This window comes from Nycticebus coucang, chromosome 16, assembly GCF_027406575.1.
Source record: "Nycticebus coucang isolate mNycCou1 chromosome 16, mNycCou1.pri, whole genome shotgun sequence".
Classification (NCBI taxonomy): domain Eukaryota; kingdom Metazoa; phylum Chordata; class Mammalia; order Primates; family Lorisidae; genus Nycticebus; species Nycticebus coucang.
This window is the reverse complement of record NC_069795.1, coordinates 74734404-74746544: the sequence shown is the minus strand read 5'-3', so window position 1 is coordinate 74746544 and position 12141 is coordinate 74734404. Positions and strand designations below refer to the sequence as shown.

Below are 12141 nucleotides of genomic sequence, written 5' to 3'. Positions count from 1 at the left end.
TCTACTGTAGGATTTTTGAGTTCCCTCCCTTCCTTCCTTCTCTTTCTTTCTCTTTTTCTTTTACTTTCTCTTTTAATTTTTCTTTCTCCTTTCCTTTCTCTTTCTTTCCCTCTCCTCTCCTTTCCTTTTTTCTCCTTCCTTTCCCTTTTCTTCCCTTCCCTCCCCTTTCCCTTCCCTTCTTTCTTTGTTTCTTTCTCTCTTATTTCCTCCCTCCCTTCCTCCCTTCCTTCCTTTGGTATTATAAACAGTGCTATAATGACCATCGATGCAAGAATGTCCACATTGTTGAGTTTTTCTGTAGGTAAATTTAAAGAAGATGAAATCATTGCCACAAACCTATTTATATTAAAAATTTTTAGTAACATTGCCAAATTCTTGGCATGTTTTATCCTAATTGAGCATGTCCTGCCTCCTGCCCGCAAGAGTAGGTGCCAGGATTAGGGGCTGCCGGCTTTTACCTTCCCGTCTCCCTAGAGGGCACAGTTTGCAACCTTGGCATGTAGGCAGCACCGCCTGCCCTCTGCTCCCGTCTGACCTTCCTCCTCCAGGCCCCTCTCGGAACCTACCCAGGTGCCAGAGGGTCACACGCTTGGCCTTGAGCCCCATGCTGATCTCTTCCTATCAATTTTCATCATTTATCCCACACACTATAAAATTTATTTTTTTTACAAGAAAAAATAGAAGTTTTTAACTTTTATTTCAATACTTTTTTTTAAAATTTGCATTCTTTTTTAAATTTCAGATTAATATGAAGGGATAGATGACTAGGTTACATTGTTTGTATTTGTTAAGTAGCGTCCGAGTTGTAGTTGTGCCCCTTACCCAGGAGGGGTGGCATATGCCCTTACATTGTGCCTGTTAGGTGAGAGCACAGCAGTCCCCTCTCTCCTCCCCCCTCCCTCTGCCCCTCACTTGAGTTACACTATAAAATTTAATCCTAGATTGTATTGTTGCTTTATAATTTCTTCTATTGTATTGTAAGAATAAATAATGTAGAAAAAAAAGAAAGATGAAATTATTTCACTTGAATCCCCTCCCCACTGCTGTCTCTCACGGTGTCTTTTCTGATTTACCTTTCTGTTCTCCCTGACGCATTTTCTTATTATTTCAGCCATTCCAAGGAACCACTGGCCAGAGAGCAACACTGAACCCCACACAGAAAACATCCCTTTCTATCAGAATCAAAAGAACTTTTCAACAGTGGCTTCCAAAGAGACCTCTAGAAGTAACTTTGCTTCTTCGGATATCCCAGAAAACCTCACTCTGCTAACGGGAACAGCTGCTGCTGGAGGAAGACGCCACTCTTCAAATAGTACAAACTTCACCAGTTTACCTGGTGGGGACTTGCCTGAGATGGCAACAGCTGTCACTTCCCAGAGCAACACCTTAGGTGAGTTTGTGCTGGTGCTGCCCATTTGGTTCAAGGATGGTCAGTCCTGGCAAACAAAATTTCTGCCATTCCTTCCCCTCACTCTGAGCCATGTGTCCATCTTGTAAGTTAGGCCTCATCTGTGGCACGCTCCTAAGTACAGTCCCGGTGGGGGTGCAGATTTGCTGAGCGGCCCGTGGCATCTACAGTCCACGGCCAGTCAGAATCCAAACCTCACCCTGCCAGGGATCCTGCCACATGATATAATCTCAGAGGTCTGTGAGATGCGTAGCTGGGAAGAAAAGCCAGGCTTGGGTTTTGTTTGTGTCGATGTGGCTCAAGTGGTTGTTCTTGCTCTGGTCTGCCTGGCTTGGTGTTTTGCTGTTTTTCACAAAGAATTTCAGGAAGGGGCTGGGGCTTGATAGTAAGATTTGATTGAGGAAGAGAAGACAAAGAAAACTAGCCCTGATTGGGGACCTCCTGCATACTGCCACATCTGTCCTCCCCGTCCTTATGCAAGCCCATGAGGCCATGTTATTCTCATTTTAGAAATTTAGAAGCAGAAACTCAAAGAAGTTAATTAACCCAATGTATGTAGGTGAATCAGGTAATAGATTTTGTAGCTGGGATTACAGCCTATATCTGTGTATCTGAGTGAGGAGGCAGAGGGGCTGAGGATGGGAATGCCTGGATAATGCGAGCGAAGGTACGGAAGAGAGAAAGCTGACTGTGGCCTCCATGGGTTATACGAACAGCCGCTTTCCCTGGGGAGGGCATATGTTGCCCACAGGGAGAGGAGAAGGAGATGGGACAGTTGTGTGGATGGGGTTAAGGACAGGCATGGAGGCCTTTGGAACCCAGGCCGTTTAGATTTGGTGTGGTGGGAAGAGTCACTGAAAGTTTCAAACAAGGGAGTGGCAGGACTAATGTGAATTTGGGAGGACCTGCCTGGTAGGCAGCTATGAGATGTCTGGGGTGGAGTGGGAGGGTGGAGGGAACCTGGTCTCGGGACTACCCGGGCAGACAGAATTCCAGACACCGGGTATAGCCTGGCAGCCACAGGGGTAGAGAGGAAGGGCTTCACAAAGGAAAGTTGACAGGACATGGTGATGGCCTGAAAGTAGAGGATGAAGTGGTCTCCATGAAGTGGTCTCTTCACGGTTCCATGTCCTAGTCACAGGAGGTCTGCATGGGGGACTTGATTCTGTAAAGAATAGGTAGGAGAGGGCGGCGCCTGTGGCTCAGTGAGTAGGGCACTGGCCCCATATACTGAAAGTGGCAGGTTTGAAACCGGCCCTGGCAAAACTGCAACAAAAAAATAGCCAGGTATTGTGGTGGGTGCCTGTAGTCCCAGCCTCGAGGAGGCTGAGGCAAGAGAATTGCCTAAGCCCAAGAGCTGGAGGTTGCTGTGAGCTGTGATGCTGCGGCACTCTACTGAGGGTGACAAAGTGAGACTTTGTCTCTAAAAAAAAAAAAAAAGAATACATAGAGTATTTTACATCCCATTCATGAATGATGGCTACAGAGCTTAGAAACTCTGCATAAGCTATTGTCTGGTTTTTTTTTTTTTGGTTTTTGGCCGGGGCTAGGTTTGAACCCACCACCTCCGGCATATGGGACCGGCGCCCTACTCCTTGAGCCACAGGCGCTGCCCTATTGTCTGGTTTTATTGGTCATCCAGATGTTGGGCATTTTATTTTGGATTTGAGTAAATCCTGGGACCACCTTTGTGGGATGTGGGTGACGTGTCCTGATGATTAGACACTGATCTCTGATTCCACGTCATCTGATACTTAGTTCTAGTGTGCCCATTTTCTGATAATTTTACCACAGAATGCAAAGTCTTTGTCTTGGTTTGCAGTCTCTCTTTAAGCAGTACATTTTTCTTTTTCTTTTTTGAAACAGAGCCTCAAGCTATTGCCCTAGGCAGAGTGCTGTGGCATCACAGCTCACAGCAACCTCCAACTCCTGAGCTTAAGCAATTCTCTTGCCTCACCCTCCCAAGTAGCTGGGACTATAGGCGCCCACCACAATGCCCAGCTATTTTTTGGTTGTAGTTGTCATTGTTTGGTGGGCCTGGGCTGGATTCGAACCTGCCAGCTCTGGTGTATGTGGCTGGCGCCTTAGCCGGTTGAGCTACAGGCGCTGAGCCAAGGAGTACATTTTTCATAGAATGAATTATTGTTCTCAGTTTCTTCTCATATCTGTATATTTTATGGAAGTCAAAGGTGAACCCACCAAAGTCATAGTAAGACATTTTGAAGTCTACTGGTAGAATTTTAATTGATGCTGTCTGCTTTCAGCCTCGGAAAGGCTTTACCTGCCAGCCAGGAGTTCAGGGTCTGGAGGAAGAACTGCCCCTCTTTCAGTGGAGAGTGGACCATCCCAGGGCTCACTGAAGAGGGAGCTGGAGCTCTCAGAAGCAGTCACTGTGCACACCCAAGTGGCTACCATTTCATTTTCCAGCCAGTCCTCTCTTCCTACCCTGGAGGCCAGGCGCAGAAGTTCCTTGGGACCAGACCGTTCCTTGGTACATTTCTCTAAGACCCCAGCTTACTCTCCTGACCACTCCTCATGTGAGTATTCCTTTCCCCACATTGTCACTTCAGAGTCATTCACAATGGGCATAAATAGATGTGTATAGCTAGCTAGTTGCCTACTGGTAATAAAGCATAAAGAGAAAAGGCATTAAGCAGAAGTGCCACTCCTCTAAAGCAGTGATTTTCAGCTGGTATGCCATGAAAGGATCTTAGGTGTGCTGTGAAAATTTTTAAAGATCATTAAGTTATTTTCGAAAGAAGTTCAAAGCACAGTAAGTATGTTCTTTTTTTTACTTTTTTTTGGGGGGGGATCAGCATAATTTAAGTATGCCACGGGAATTTAACTGTAGGTTCAAGTGTGCTGTGAGATAAAAAAGATTGAAAAACACTGTGCTGGCACCGTGGCTCATGCCTGTAATCCTAGCACTTTAAGAGGCTGAGGCAGGTGGATTGCTTGAGCTCATGAGTTCAAGACCAGCCTGAGTGGCTTGGCGCCTATAGCTCAGTGGTTAGGGCACTGGCCACATATACCGAGGCAGATGGGTTCGAACCCGGCCCAGGCCTGTTAAACAGCGGTGACATCTGCAACAAAAAAATAGCCAGGCATTGTGGGGGGTACCTGAAGTCCCAGCTACTTGGGAGGCTGAGGCAAAAGAGTCACTTAAGCCCAAGAGTTTGAGGTTGCTGTCAGCTGTGACACCATAGCACTCTACGGAGGGTGACACAGTGAGACTCCGTCTCAAAAAAAGAAAAAACAAAAAACAAACCAGCCTGAGCAAGAATGAGATCCTATCTCTACTAAAAATAGAAAAACTAGTTGGGCATTGTGGTGGGCGCCTGTAGTCCCAGCTACTTGGGAGGCTGAGGCAAGAGGCTCATGGAGGTTGCTGTGAGCTGTGATGAAGCCAGGGCACTCTACCAGGGTGACAGAGTAGACTCTGTCTCAAAAAAAAAAAAGAAAGAAAGAAAAAAACCAAGCATTTGGGGTACAAATACATACGACCTACGCAATTTATCTTAGTATTGAAGTTCGTGTTTAAAATATGTTCTCTCCTAGCCGGGCGTTGTGGCAGGCGCCTGTAGTCCCAGCTACTCGGGAGGCTGAGGCAAGAGAATCGCTTAAGCCCAGGAGTTGGAGGTTGCTGTGAGCTGTGTGAGGCCACGGCACTCTACCGAGGGCCATAAAGTGAGACTCTGTCTCTACAAAAAAAAAAAAAATATGTTCTCTCCAACAGCATAAGCAGGAAAATCACAGTTGGTCTGTGCCTGCTTTAGACCTTTCTGTCCAGCACCACATGCCTCCCTCCCTCCCACCCCCATAGACACACATGACAAAGTGTCTGTTCATACACAAGGGGCCACATGCTGGGGGTCATGAAATGGTGAGCATTGTACCATTTGATGAGGGGCTAGATTTTTATTTCTTCATTATTGCAAAAAATATATTCCCTTCAAAGACAAAACAGGGGTATACATTTTTTCCAGGCATCATTTTGAAAAATAATAATGTATAATGTACGCAATGGAGGAATCTGCAAGGCATGCCGTTAGGAGCTGCAGTGCGGGGCTCTTCTCTTGCTGCCAGGCCAGTTCCCATTCATCAGCTTAAGCATTCCATGTCCGTGAGCCTTTCTTCAGCCCTCTGGTCCTCTGTGCTACTTACCTTGTCGTAACAGCTCATCTAGTGCCTCTCAGCCCAAAGAGATTACAGTCTTCTTGAGGACACAGGCAGTGTCATTTCTCTCAGGGTCCGCATACCCTAGGACCAGGTGCCACTGAGAAGAAATGGGAATTAGCTTGCAGCCACGCAGGGCACATCCTGCCAGGGCCACAGCGAATGTTGGAGACAGGCAGTCTTCCCTCTCCTCTGAGGTTTCACTCCCGGCTGTGTGGGCTGCTGTGTTTTTTTCCTCGTACCACAGGGAGCAGCACAGAGAAGGCTGGAAATATGCTCGAGAAACAGAGGCTAGGGTGCTTCAGAAATCACCACTGCAAACTTTTTTGAGGTTGAGGTTTTTAGAAGTACTCTGTAAGACACAGAATTTGGGTTTATGTCATCAAAGCAACAACTGAACCCAAAGGTCCTTTCTGGAATGTCTATTTAAAGCAGCCGGTTCCTCTTGTGTCTACTCTGTATAACGTTTCCTGCTGACTGCATACGCATATAATTTATGATTTATGTTTTTAGAAGATTGCTTTTTAAGATTATTCATAAACATTGGTTGGTCGGATAAAAGCAACGAGCCTTTCCTGCTCCAAAGTTCTGTGGTTCAGTAATTTATAACCAGCTTTACTAAAGGGTGGAAATGAAGCATTTTCTAGGAAGCTACACTTTGGTTGTGGTTAGGATCATTTCATATTTACAATTTAATTTCAACCTACTATTGTGCTAAATTTGAAAATTGTCCCATGTTTCCAACTTTATTAGACTTGATCTGTATTCACCTACATTTTTCAATACACAAAAAAATTGCCCCTCAAATTCTTTGTACTTTCAGAACATTATACTTTGAATTGTCAGAGAGTTCCACCATATTTCTCGAGTCTTTTATTGAACATTCCTCTTCCTTTTTAGAGAATGAGGTGTTGTGTTCTATGCAGACGCCCACCACATCGGGGGAAGGCTCTGAGTGCTGTAAAGGGGGGTTATCGCCAGGGATCCAAGGACCCTTGAACCCAGCCTGCCGACTTCCCTCCTCCCTGTGGGGATGCAGAGGGGGCGTGCATAGGACCTGAAGCCACAGGCAGACAAAGCTGCGCTCCCGCCCGCTACTATCCCTTTCTTACCACATGACATGGGAGCTCCAGGGGCTCTGGCAAGAGCCAGCAGGACCCACTAAAGGCAGACCTGGAGTCTACTGGCCCACCTGGCCAGCTCTGAATAATCAGAAGTGAAAAGGAAGCCTGGGAGAAGGGAGGGGTGCCTTTTGGCACTTGGCTTCTCCATCTACTAGTAAACAAGACCCAGTGAAAATCCTGACGCTGACCTCTGCCAGGTTAGTGATGTTTCTCACTAGGTGAACACAAGGTGACAGCTGGGAGGCTGGCCCAGGGAGGAGGGGTGTCCTTATTTGAAACATGAAAGGAGCTGTCCAGTTGATATGAAGTACCCTTTAGTGTCAGCCTCTGCTGCTCCACACACGTCCAGCCTTTGTGTTCTGTGCCTCCTTTCCCTTCTCACTCAGCTACCCAGAAACGCACCCGCAGCCCAGCCCAGCCTACAACCTCTGCTGAGGCTGCGATAGCCAAGAGTTACCTGCTTCCACAAACACATTGTACACCTTACAGTTAAAAGCAGGTAACAGGTGCAGGCAACAGAATCAGATTTTTTAAAAAGAGATGAGAAATCATTTGAAGTTATTTTTTTTGCTGCTTCACCTCTTTCCACATTTTCTATAATGACCATGCATGATTGATCATTGGGAAGAAAAATAAACAAAGTGACAAACGGGGAAAAGCTGTCTGTCTTTTAAAGATGGAAAGAGATGTGTATGTTGAATTGTGTGAGAGTGGCTACAATTGAGTGCTAAATTTAGCACTGAGCTTCCTGGAAACCAGGGCACAAAGGGAAACCGGGTGGGGCACACGATTGTTGTCAGATAAAGTAAGCACACAATTTCATCCATAGGCATAATTGTCGTGGGGGCCGTAAATTCTAAGAGGGCTATTTATAGAAGAAATGTGGAGGAGCATATTGGAAAATGCCTTCAGTTACTGGTTTGTGGAAATTATGCTAATGTTCTCTAAAAGGTAATATTTTATATAGATTCTCAATAGGAACTGAGGGTATAATAATGGATCTCAACTTACAAAAGTATTTTTGTGGGCAGCTAAGCTAATGCGGTCCAGGGAAATTGCTTTGTGGCGATTTCCCTTTGTAAAGGGAGAAAGCATAAATAACTCAGAAGATTGTAGATTGAGCCTATCTTTCTCAAATATCTTTCTTCAGCTATGCTTTTGGCAAGCTCTGGATAGCAGTCAAATCAAGGCTGAACATTCTGATGCCTGCCTCAGGTTCCCGTATTTTGTGCTGTGATGGGAGAGTGACCGGTGTACTTCTACCAGATGAGCAGGCATTCTTTCCACCTTGTGTTATAAAGATTCGGAACCTGGCTTATTCCTGTTCCCAGATGAATGGGCCCTCCATTTTTGAATGGCTCCCTTAGGGCTAGAAATGAGCAAGGAAGGACGAGCCGGCTGGTTGATTGGAAACATGGCACATTGCCCCCTAGATTTACGTAGCAGGTGCTCACCGAGGAATGTAAGTGGCGACTGTATATTTGGCCAAACATTTCCTCTTTTCGTTCAGAGGCACCAAGTCTACAGAAGTCACACACATTTCATATCTTTACTATGAGGATTAAATGAGATTTGTATTTAAAGCACTTAGCACCCTGCCTGGCGCACCGTAATTGGTCAGTAAATGGTAGCATTTTATGATGATGAGGTGATGAGATGAAGCAGCAGTGTTCTACAGAGCTCTCAGGTTCGGGGAAGAACACAGCCATTTTGTTTCATGACTTTCAGCCTTTGTGACTTTGGGGATTGTGTTTTTGTGGCCATTTTGGCCCAAACCACCAGAGGTGAACAGGCCTGGGTAATTCAGGATGAACCTAGTACAATCACCGTTGTGTTTTGATGGGAACATTGAATGGATGGAATAATGCAATGTACTGGGAATAAAATAGTTTTGAAAGAACATCCGGTGATCATTGAGGTTGTAATCTGGCTGATAGAGAAGATCACCCTAATGAGGTCAGGCCTGAGAGGCTCCGTGGTTGAGTGAAGATACCTATTATGTATCTAAAGTGTTTTTTGTTTGTTTGCTTTGGTTTACTTTTTGTTTCTAAGTAAGGGGGAGCTGGGTGGTCTAGGATTCTATTTTTGGGTCCAGCTCTTTTATTCCTTTGTTTCATTTACTAGTTTTGTGAATGGCCTGCATCTTCATTTTGTCTTCATCGAGGTCCAGTGATCAGAGCTCAGACTACGTTTTAAGTATAGCTGGTTCTATGGTTTTGTATACGAGTAAGAGGAACCTTTTGTTTCCTGTACTCTCTCAAACTATATTTAAAATTTATTTGTGGGCCCGGCACAGTGGCTTATGCCTGTAATCCTAGCACTCTGGGAGGCTGAGATGGGTGGATTTCTTGAGCTCAGAAGTTCAAGGGGAGTATGAACAAGAGTGAGACCCCCTGGGCCAGGTGCAGTGGCTCAGGCCTGTAATCCTAGCACTCTGGGAGGCTGAGGCAGGTGGATTGCCCTGAGCTCACAGGTTCAAGAGTAGTCTGAGCAAGAGTGTAACCCCATCTCTAAAAATAGCTGGGTGTTGTGGCGGGCGCCTATAGTCCCAGCTGCTCGGGAGGCTGAGGCAAGAGGATCACTTGAGCCCAAGAGTTTAAGGTTGCTGTGAGCTGTGACGCCATGGCAATCTACTGAGGGTGACAAAGTAAGACTCTATCTCAAGAGTGAGGCTTAGCCCCCGTAGCATAGTGGTTACGCTGCTAGCCACATTAACACTGAGGCTGGTGGGTTCAAACCTGACATGGGCCAGCTAAACAACAATGACAACTGCAACAAAAAAATAGCCGGGCATTGTGGCAGGTGCCTGTAATCCCGGCTACTTAGAAGGCTGAGGCAAGAGAATCCCTTGAGCCCAGGAGTTTGAGGTTGCTGTGAGCTGTGATGCCCCGGCACTCTACTGAGGGTGACATAGTGAAGCTTGGTGTCAAAAAGAAAAAAAAAAAAAAAAAGAAGAGTGAGACTCTGTCTCTACTAAAAATAGAAAAAACTAGCCAGGCATGGTGACCCATGCCTATAGTCCCAGCTACTTGGGAGGCTGACGCAAGAAAATTGCTGGGGCTATGATGATGCCATGGCACTTTACCCAGGGTGACAGAGTGAGACTTAGTCTCTAATAAATAAACAAATAAATTTATTTGTGCTTTTGGTTACAACTGTACACAAGACTGATCTTCAAGGATGCTTGTAATGACTTCCTTTTTCTGTATTCTGGGTCATAATTTATAGCTCAGAGGCTTTCACTATATAGGTGTAGAGTGCTTTTTATTATTTTTAACTTAAAAAGAAAAAAAAGCACTCTCTTTTGCCTTTGGTCTTACCCACTACATTTCTTACCACTAACCAAGATTTCCTGCAGTTTATTCCTGTTTGGAATGAAAATTGTAATATGCCTTTCTTGAGGTCAGTTCTCAGGGTATCCTTTGGAAAGTTCTTTGTAGAAAGGAGCCATGAACAAGCCACCCATATGGGACTTAACACACAGCAGCCCATGCGTTTTGACCAGTGGAGTATAATTCTTGCCTTGAGGTTCTTGACAGTTACCCAAGGGCTGACATCCATTCATTAGAAAAATTGTTCCTGGAATCCTTGACCTCCTGGTGGCCCACTGGAGCGTGTAGATTTGAGAGCTAATCTCTAACGGTGAATGAGACTAACTATAGCAATGGGATGGGGTTAAATCAAATTCATGGGGTAATAGTAAACATTTCCTGCTGGCTTAGAAGTTCTGTTACTTAATAAATGCAGTTTGGTTAGTGGTCTTTCAAAACACAAAGTTTATGGTGGCTATGAGATAAGAAATAATAAAGAACCTGGATGGTAACAAAGCTGAGAATTACTGTTCTAGGTCATTAGTGTCTCAACTATATTCTGCAAAACCCTAGGCCTCTTCAGTGGTGACCGGGAGCCTGGGCACCCTGCAGCAGCCCCATCTTTAGTTATTTTATGTCCAGGACTTTAATCTATAATAGCATTTGAACAAAAGGGTTACGCTGCTAAAATAAAAGTATGAAACCTTATCACCATGACTGTCCTATTTAAGCTATAAGGTAGAATTCAGCAAAACTTCTAATCTTCCTCTATAAAAACTTGGGCAAATAATATATTTGCCTTGCTTTCTTCCGTTTTCCTTTTAGTTAAGCATAAGCATTTCACTGTGCCTGAGCCTCCCTTCTTCACTACTGAGCTATATGAGAATTCGAGCGAGTGAGGACTGAAGGAGCATGTGCTGGTTGCATACGTACGTGTAAACACCCACACGTGCTTGAATCTCTGTTAGGTCCCCAGTATTTAGACCAGCCACCAAAGTGAAGTAGACATCATTTGTACCTAGATACGTTCCTCATTCTCTTAACCCCCTGAGTAATTCTGAAGCTTATCTTCTTCTGTTGTAGCTTCTGAAAGTACAGAGGGGCTTAACAACTCCACTGGTCACCAGAGCGCCTTGGTCCGACAGACAAAGAGTATCCATTCTGCCGCCACCTTCACTGATGGTGTCCCAAGGATGCTCCGATCTTTGACTCTCGGTCTGGGACTTACAGATGAGGCAGGGGACTTCACTGAGGACTCTAAGACCGCCACGACTTCAGTCTCAGTCCATTCTTCACTGTCTGCAGTGGAATCGAGAAGGAACAGTCAAGTAACTGGGAATCCAGGGGATGGGGAATTCACTGAGCCATCCACAGAAGATGAACTTGGGCTTACAGCTTCACGTTGGCAAAATGATTCCCCAAGTAAGTATTCCATCTTTCCTTAATCTACTTGAGACACTATAAATATAGTAGAATCTTCATAGTTGACCACCTCCGTACATTGATCACCTCCTTAAGTTGTCCTCATTTTCACAGACCTGACATGCACCACATGTACACATCAGTACAATAGGCCTAGTTCCTTATGTTCACCAGTTTGTTATGGTCCCTTGGGGAGTCAGCTTTACAGAGGTTCTACTGTAGTTGAATTTTCTTAGGGAAATCTCTTCAAGACCATTTGTAATCTCTAAAGAAAACATGCATTTGATGACACCAGCTCCTTTGTCTGGTATACCACATTATTGCAGTTTGATTTTCATCCTTATGAAAATGTCATATGAAGTTGGTCAGACAGGTGTCATTCCTCCTCCTTTTTTACAGATGGCGATGCTAAGGCTCAGCGGAGTTGACTAATGCATGTGTGGCCATTTAGCTCACTGAGCCGGGTTGAGACTGCAGCCTGAGAGCTCTCAGGATGGGAGCCGTTGTCTGTTACTCTGCAGTATTGTCTTCAAAGTGAGAGCTGGCCCACTCTCCAAATGTAGCTTCCATTGTTCATCTTTACACTCAAGTGTTTAGATAGTTCCCAAACTCACGGTTTGAGTCATTCCCTATAGTCGATTTTTTGGACTATACTTTGGAATTATAATAATCTGTATTATTAAAACTGTTTTGGAAGAGT

At 45.0% G+C, this 12141-nt stretch overlaps 1 protein-coding gene across 2 annotated transcripts in view; it reads left to right on the top strand.

The window, feature by feature from the left end:
• The window catches only part of HEG1 (heart development protein with EGF like domains 1), a 101037-nt gene that overhangs the window by 36456 nt on the left and 52440 nt on the right, over positions 1 to 12141 (top strand). Inside the window, exons 2-4 of one of the 2 annotated variants that reach the window (XM_053564396.1) lie at positions 1112 to 1390; positions 3673 to 3945; positions 11103 to 11441. In XM_053564396.1, coding sequence (XP_053420371.1) covers positions 1112 to 1390; positions 3673 to 3945; positions 11103 to 11441 — 891 coding nt within the window. The remainder of the gene's footprint in view (positions 1 to 1111; positions 1391 to 3672; positions 3946 to 11102; positions 11442 to 12141) is intronic. The other variant, XM_053564397.1, reaches the window with a different exon arrangement.